This window comes from Apis cerana, linkage group LG9, assembly GCF_029169275.1.
Source record: "Apis cerana isolate GH-2021 linkage group LG9, AcerK_1.0, whole genome shotgun sequence".
Lineage (NCBI taxonomy): Eukaryota > Metazoa > Arthropoda > Insecta > Hymenoptera > Apidae > Apis > Apis cerana.
In genome coordinates this window covers 8,106,835-8,115,268 of record NC_083860.1, presented here as the reverse complement: position 1 = coordinate 8,115,268, position 8,434 = coordinate 8,106,835, and the positions used below count along the sequence as shown (strand labels likewise).

General features: G+C 38.5%; 1 protein-coding gene across 1 annotated transcript; it reads right to left on the bottom strand.

Moving 5' to 3' along the window:
* Window positions 1–264: 264 nt before the first annotated feature.
* On the bottom strand, window positions 265–1,439 carry LOC108003596 (uncharacterized). The gene is made up of 4 exons (XM_017065952.3): window positions 1,303–1,439; window positions 821–965; window positions 676–747; window positions 265–584 (listed from the first exon to the last, which is right to left on the bottom strand). Exons 1-4 carry the CDS (start codon window positions 1,353–1,355, stop codon window positions 453–455), a joined length of 402 nt encoding a protein of 133 aa, XP_016921441.1. The 5' UTR covers window positions 1,356–1,439; the 3' UTR covers window positions 265–452.
* Window positions 1,440–8,434: the final 6,995 nt, after the last annotated feature.

Below are 8,434 nucleotides of genomic sequence, written 5' to 3'. Positions count from 1 at the left end.
CTTTTCTACTCGACTATCTCGAAAGATGGTTTGCGTTATCGTTTATCGGGTATCGATCGTTACGAGAGATCCTTAAGATCGGCGCGAGAAAGGGATTGCGGGATTTAATGCTTTTAAACCGAGTTCCTGGAGGAATCTTTGACATTCGACCCATATTGAAACGAAACGCGGCAAGGAAGCGAGAAAAATCTTTGGAATCTGAGATCCGAGTAGAAAAAGACGAGTCTTTGGAGCCGGGCGAAATTGAATTTTTCTTCGACTCGATTAAACCGGATTACGTATTTATTTTCATAATTGGATCGATAATGATTAAACATTTATAACGGGTATTCGAACAACAGGCGGGTTCATTAACCAGCGATAAAGTAATAAATGTTTCGCAAATGTTGGTTAATGTAAAATTTCACAATGGACTAATCAATGGGTTACGGAATAATTGGGAATGAGTTCATTTAGTTTTCGATCATCGGGAGTGGCTCGTCACAAGCTATGCTTTTCCCCTCGTGGCAGCAAATTGGATCCGCTGCTTTCAAACCTGTGAATTTCCAGCTGGTCGCTTCGCACACTTTCGCGTATACGGCGACCTGAAAAAATATTTCGCATTTTCATTTTTTAATCAACCTTTCGCATCGAGAATGCTTATATATATATAAAATATCGTTTTAGTTTACTCACTTGAAGATTTTCCACGTTGTTATTCAGCTTTTTGCAAATCATTTGCGGTGCCTGGTCCCTAGCGCTCTCGGCCTGCACAGAATTACACCTATCTTTCTGACGTTTGTCAGTCTACTATCGAAACATGCGGTGATTATTTACCGACCAAAGCAACGCACAATTGTTGACACTTCTCCTCCCCTTCGCTGTCGCACGTGACGTTATAGGGAATGGCACGTTCAATGATTGATTTCGATATTTGCCTGGAAAATACCGCGCATTTGCAGCCCCCCTCCTCCACTGTTTCTTGTCTGCAAAGATTCGAAATTAACAAATTGCCATTTTTAATTTGTATTTGTGACAACGATAACGGAAAATTTTACAACTACAGATATTATTCTCAAAAACTTTCTATCCTATACTTCTTTCTCCAATCTTGATCACTTTTCACGAAAGTTTCGTGATTTTTCGAATACCAAAAAAAAAAAAAAAAAAACTTTCGAATTCTTATTTATTATTAAAAGAACACGGATAATAATCTTTCGATCGATTTGGAATTTTTTCGTCGTCCACGCAACCACTTTTCCCTTTTCAACTTTCGAGATAGACGGATAACGAACGATCGTAAGAACGAATGTGTTTCGTTACATTGTGAACGGCAAAACGGTGAACAACAGGACGAAAAGCAGGAAGCGATCCATCGCGATCCGATGACGTTTCGTTGGTCGAAATCGATACGAGCTTGGTCGAGGGCTGCGAAACAAACGAATAATCGGGTTGGATACTGTTCATTTATAGCGCGAAGAAATCCCTACCACCAATTACATGTTTGGTCACACGATGCAATTGTTCTCCTCGACGACGATAGCTTGTGAATGTCTCAGGTTTTTTTTTTATCGATAAGTTATGCGTCATGTTGTAACGCGAGAAAAAAACGAATCGGTGTCGAGTACGCGACACTTGTTCGTCGGTTAAGTGCGCCGTTTCTCGCTAAGAAATTTTAAATAATATTCGACCGATCGACCGATTTTTTTTTTCTTCCATTTAATTCTAATCTAATCGGAGACGATTCACGATTTCCTCCGATAATATTTAAGTTTCTTTTTACTCTTTCTTTTTTTTTCTTTTTTTTTTTTTTAACGTTAGAAATTTTCTACGCATCTCCCCCTCCCTTTCTCCCTTCTTTCTTTTGCAAATTATACACGATACGTCACGTTAAAAATGTTCGATTCGATGAAAGTTTTCGCGCGGACAGACTTGTCTTTCCACCTATATCTCCGAAAGATAATTCGATAAAAAAGAAATTGCTCGTGGGAAGAAAGAGCGATTATAGGATTTAGGTAAGGAAAAGCCACTTCGAATCTAATTGATTAGTAGACTTTTGCGACGGGACTCAACCTCTTTTGAGAAAGTTAAAAACTTGGATCGATGGATGAACGAAGAAACTTGGCTACCTCTTGGAACCGAGGAATTAATTCGCGAAGGAGCCTAAGCGCGTTTTCAAGGAACAATAATTTCGCGGCATTACACTCCGCGGGAAATTTATTCCACCATTTAAACGACAAATAATTATTTCTGATTTAAACGTCAATCCATCATGGGAGCCAATGGAAAGCTCATTTTCCTCGAGCAATTTCCTATCTGTAATTACTTTCCTTGCTCTTTTGCGCGACTAGAAGGCGAAGAAGGTTTTCGAACTTATCGAGAGAAAATGAAGAAAGAAGGAAAGAATCGCTGCAACGGTTAGACTAGCGCCGGTTTCGTATTTCTCTTAGAAATTCGAGCGAAAGTTCAGCTTCAAATTGTTACGATTAAAGTGTAGTAAACTCTTTCAGAACTCTTTCAGAAAAAAAAAAAAAGAAAAAAGTAAAAAAAGAAGTGAGAATCGTACGGTTTAAAAGTGAAAATTGTTGAAAACTGTTCTCTGTTGAAATGTTACTAATTGTATCTACTCGAAACCGCTCAAGTTTGAAATTCGAAACTTTTATTTTTATAAAATAATCGTTTAATCGTTGTTATTAACAGGTTGTTAAATAAAATCGATTCGCACGCTCGATAACTATTAAACGGGGAGTACATTCTAATGGAATTTAGAGCTGTTTAAATTTACAAAGACTCGAGAACAATCGATCGACGAAGAGAAAGTCCGCGGGCGGTATTGCGATTGGAAGTGCATTTTAAAATAAAAAAAAAAACATTCGATGGATTAAAACAACGATTCTCGTGGAAACTTGTAGAAATTTTCTTTTCTTATTTTTCTTTTCTATTCTTCTTCTCGTGTTTCATTTGATATTCATCATATCTTGCATACTTGTCATATTTTTTTTTAATCAAATACATAATTGCTGTCATAATTTGTCGTAATTTTTCTTCTTATATATATATATATATATATGTAGGAATAAGAACAACGATAAACATTTCGTACTGGAACACGCAACACGGAGCAATAAATTTAATTTTTGTAATTAAAATACAATTACCAATACGGAGAAATTAATAGTAAATTAAACATCCAATGCAAATATTATTTTCTATTGAGCAAATCAATAAAGATAATTAACAATTAAATTGGACGTAATTCAACATTGAATAATATAATGTAACCTATCTCTTGAACCTTTTCAACGAATATTATCAAAACAATTGTGGCAAAATGAATCCTCGTTTTAAACGAAGAGGAACGCATGGCTGTCCAGATTCAAGAATTCAAAACCATCCTGACCACACTAATCATTTTCTGGACAATTAACCACGGCCTTGTCGGGAATGAAATGGAAGAATAACCTGGTCGATACGAAAAAGAAAAAGGAAAGAGTAGCTGGACGCTGACATAATCGTCTGACTCACCGATTAAGACCAATTACACGTAGCGTTGCTGGCTCGACCAGCGCGTGCCTCTCCCTCGCGAAATATTGCCCCATTTTCGTGAACCCGGGCCGTTCGTTTTATTACAGGGCATGTTGAGACGTTATTTCCTCGCGTGTCTTCTCCTCCCATTTTTTCGCGATGATCAGAAAAACTTGAGCGTTTACGACTTACCTGTTAGGGAGGGGAGAGACAGGGAGAGCCATTTATCACGAAGACACCCGAGAGAAGAAAAGCTCCGATATATTTAAATTACAAATATCGAACGGTTGTAGGACAACGTGGAACGGGAGATATATCATTATCGATTTATTCGTCGAAGTGGCAGGCAGAGAGGATCAAATAATGGATCGAGAAAGCGATTTACCGTTGTCGATCTTGTTTGTCTTCGAACAATCGTCAATTTCATTTTTAATCATTTTTAATCGTTTCTCACGAAACGCGATAATCTTTGCTCTCGAAAAGAAGGGAATAGTACAAACGTATCCGAATTATCTTCGATTCGATTCTCGAATTTCCTCGAGAAGGATGCGATTCGATGATCAATCGATCAATTATTGTATTATAAACTGGTGCGAGAGGATCGAACGAAACAACGGGTGAAAATCATCGTAATCTGGAAAAATTATTTATCTGGTCGCGGTTAGATCGTTTGGACGTTGATAAATAGTAGCAGTTGCGGAGGAAAGGATTTTGTCCGAGTGAGAGGACGAGGAGGAAGAACGATTAAGCGATTAAGCATTCGTAGGACGAGACAAAATTGTTACAATTCAACAACCACTCGCCGAGGGGAGAAGAATAGAACCATATTTCTGGTTCCCTTCTTCTTTCCCCCACTCACAAGAGATAAAACTACAAGGGGAGCTCGATCAGCGATATTGTACGTATTGAAAGAAAAGATCTTCTTTACCGTGTTACGTAACACGTCTCTAATCCTTCATCTCTAAGCCTTCGTGCGCTCATTTGCACGATTTGTATCCCCGATTAATCGAAATCTGACTATACTAGACCGGTATGGCAATACTTCGAAATACTCTTCTCTAAGAATGAGTTATTACAAACCGACATCTAATTATTGGGAATTATTTGGCCTGGTCTCGGAGTAATTCGAGTAATTTTCAAAAGCTTTTCGGCGGCCCCGCTTCGTTAGCGGAAGCACAATGGCCGCCCCCTCTCCTCCCCCTCGGTATTCGTAGAATGCGCACAATCCATCCCGTAATCCGGTTAGATGTAATTAACCGATGCAACTCGTGCACGGCCGAACGCCACGGCCGCCAGAGTTGGTCACCCTGTATAATCTTACGAAAACATAGAAACTAATTTAATTAATATCTGCTGCACGCGCGTGCACGCGGCTGCCGTTAATTAATTACGCCATTTAATAAGGGAGGATTAATCGCGTTACATGATATACACGTCGTACATACGTTTATACGTCGAACGAATTTCCTCTGACGCACGAAAAGTGGGCGAAATTTCTGAGCGGGCGAAATCTGCAGATTCCGCCGCCAAACGCGTGTTTCGTTTTCGGGGAGTGAGAAGAGTGAAACGAGAAAAAGGAAAGAAAGGAAAAATTGCAGGTTTGACCTGCAGTGGAAAACACACGATTGGCGACGAAAGGGAGAAAATTTCTGTGGAGGAAGGGGGGAGGGATGGGGCGAACGATGCTCGCTCGAGGGTTGGAACTGGAGGCAGAGAGGACCGAAAAAACATCGGCAGAAGTGGCATCAACAGGTTCCAGAGGAGGGGAAGTTTCGTGAAGCGCACGGCAATTGTGGCCGAGTGTTCGCGTGAAATGTTCTGCAACTCTCCCGAGGCGTTCGCATTGGTTGTTTCGCCTTCGAGGATTCCCTTCTCGCGTTGATGCCTCGATCCCAACCATCCCCTTCCCCCTCCCTCCATCCCGATTTTAATTAATCCGCCGATGACATTCAGTTGAGGGAGAATCGTCATCGGAGAACAGGTTGGATTGAAATTGTGCCGAGGATAATTTGGATAAGAGAAACGAGTCTCTTTAGCTTTTCCTTTTTTTTCCTTTTTTTTCGTGTCAAATACGACCGTGATTTTTTTAACCGCTTGCTCTCCCTTTTTATGACACGTTTTCGAAATAAACCTTCCCCGAATTTTTCCCCCAATGAGTCGGGATATTAAAATTTTTAAGGCGGAAAGGGATGGAATGTCGAAATTGTGAAGAAAGTGTCGATTGAAAATCGAATTTTTTTAGATTAAGTAAATGTGATCGTAAGAATTGAAGGGAGGAAAAATTACTGGAATAGAAGTTCGTTAAAACGTGGTTTATTGGAAAGACAAATCGTGATCGTAAAATCGATCGATACAAATTCGCGACAATCTTGGTTGTGACGAGCGATAAAAACATCGCGTTTATTATTCATTACGGTTTTATTGTTCGATCCATAAGCTGCAGCTTGGCAGACGAGGAATTAAAAACTTCGTGCGCGGCCAGGAATAGGTAATTCCCGTTTTAACGACATCATTTAATTCTGACGGGGAGCGCGAAAGAAAATCAAGAGGAGTTCCGTCTTTGTGGAGATGCAATCGTTGCATGCAATAAACTATCCCGTTCAAGAGAACATTAAGGATCAACTTTAACCATGCATAAATTTAACCTTTTTACATCTCTCTTATTATTCCCTTTTAAAGGAAATGAAATGGTTCAAAATCGATTACAAAATCGAAAATGGCATTCAATTTTATTTTATTGAAGAAAAGTTATTGATGGAACAAGATTTTTATTACTATTAGACGTAAATCAAAATATAAATTTTCTATCTTTTACTGTTAAATAGAAATTTCGACGAAGTGGAAGAGTCTGTTTCGTGTGGATCCCTTCAATGGTATCCTTTGGTTACTTTGAGAGTGAATAAGAGTGAATAGTTACCGAGTAGCCAACTTGTAGCCACTTCTAGCCAACTTGTATCTTCCCATTCCTTGTATTGGATCCTTGACTCTAAGGTTAATGATACGTTACTGGATATCGTCCATTCCGCTGGTGCGAGAGGTAGATTAAACGTGGCATGATATCGGATTCGATTTTTTAATTTTAAAATACGAGAGGAAAATTTCGATATCCCATTTGCAACGTTAATTGTTTATGGAAAAAATGATAAAGAGTAAGTGAAATAAATGGATTTGCGATAAATATGAAAATATTTGAATGAAAATATTCGATCGAGTAAAAAATATATAAGTAAATATGTGACAAGCAGTGTTCATCCAAGTAAGCAGAAAAAAATGATGGAAAATCAAAAACTCGGGGGAAATGGAATTCGATATCGGTTGATAAAATTATTTTAACGCGCGTTCCGATCCCATCCGATTACTTTCTTCGAATAAATCGGAGAATCGTGGAGCGGTGCGTTTACAGCGGTGCAATTGTAATAAACAGCTGCCTTTCCAGCGAAATTAAAACCGAGCCATACTCGTAAACCAAGCTTTTTCATAAACGCTTACACGCGATACACGTGAAGTTACTTTTTTCATGTGTTTTCGCGTATTTTTTACTCCCTTTGTTTTTTTCTCCCTCCTCGCGGCTTTCCTTTTTTTTCTTCTTCTTCTTCTTTTATTCGTTACATTCCTAGCCGAAGATGAACGGGCTTTAATAAAAACTGTCGAAAAAATTCAGGAGCCAAATGATCGTAAAAAACAAACCTTTATTAAAAATTGAACGAGTTTTTGTGCAGATTTTCGAAAAAATTCACAAAACGGTAAAAAAAAAAAAAAGAAGTGATGAACGTTACAATGTTTCCGGACAACATACGCGATAAAACGCAACGCAGGCGTAAACAAATCCTCTCCGAAATTCCATCCCTGGAAATGTTGCGTTAGAGATCAACTTATCGAAATTAATTTCACGTAACCCGAGCCGTATCACGTGAAAACGGGCAAGAAACGAAACGATCCCCCTCCCGAAATCCACTTCCGGACAATCGTATATTTTCGCGAAACGTGAGTCGACCATGAAAACTAGAAACCTAGGCTTTCAATAGCTTTGCGTCGAACAAAATTGAAATCGAAACAGAAGCTCCCATCGCTGTATCTATTCGATTCTATGAAATTAATCGGGATTCATTATTTATTTAAGTGTATAATAATTTAATCCGAGACCGAGTCACGTGTAACGGACTTATTTCATCCGCAATATCGTCGTTTCAATCGTTTTAATCGGGAGGAAATTCTTATTCGAATTCGATACTCGAGAGATTTTTTTTTTTTTTAAATTTCACGAGTAAGCGTGAGAGAACTCGACGAAATTGAAATGATATTCACGTTAAAATCGATTTCACGTAACGCGTTGCGAATTCTTTCGTTTCGCTGAAAACAACAATTGAAAAAATCCATTCTTCGTATCGGTGGCATAGATAAGTTTACAAACGCGTGTTCTAATTGCGAAATTAATGTAATTAGAACAACGATGATAAAACGGAACGATTCATCATTTCCCTGTCGTTTCGCGAATTTATCGATCTGCATTTATGGCTGTCATATATCTATCGCTCCTCGTGTTATCATCTTAATAACATCGTTTTGTATTCTCATATTTAAAAAAGTGAAAATATTGTTTGTTGATTTAGAATATTGTTTGATAAAAATTCTTTGATTCCTAATCGTGATTATAGTATGAAATACGTAAAAATTTCATTCATGCGAATGAAGACAAATTCTTCTTTTTTCGTAGATGGCCCAATTGCGTAAAATACCCTATACAGTGAGTTAGATCCATCAATCATAATAGTTTTTAGAACTCCTATCCGATTCCGGATTGCAGTTGTACCTTTACGCCAAAATGATACGTGCATTTTGGGATTTCATGCCCGGTGCACAAAATCCGATAGAGCTTACGTGTGATAGGTAGCTCAGGATCGAATCTAGAACCACCTTTCCTTCGGCTGCA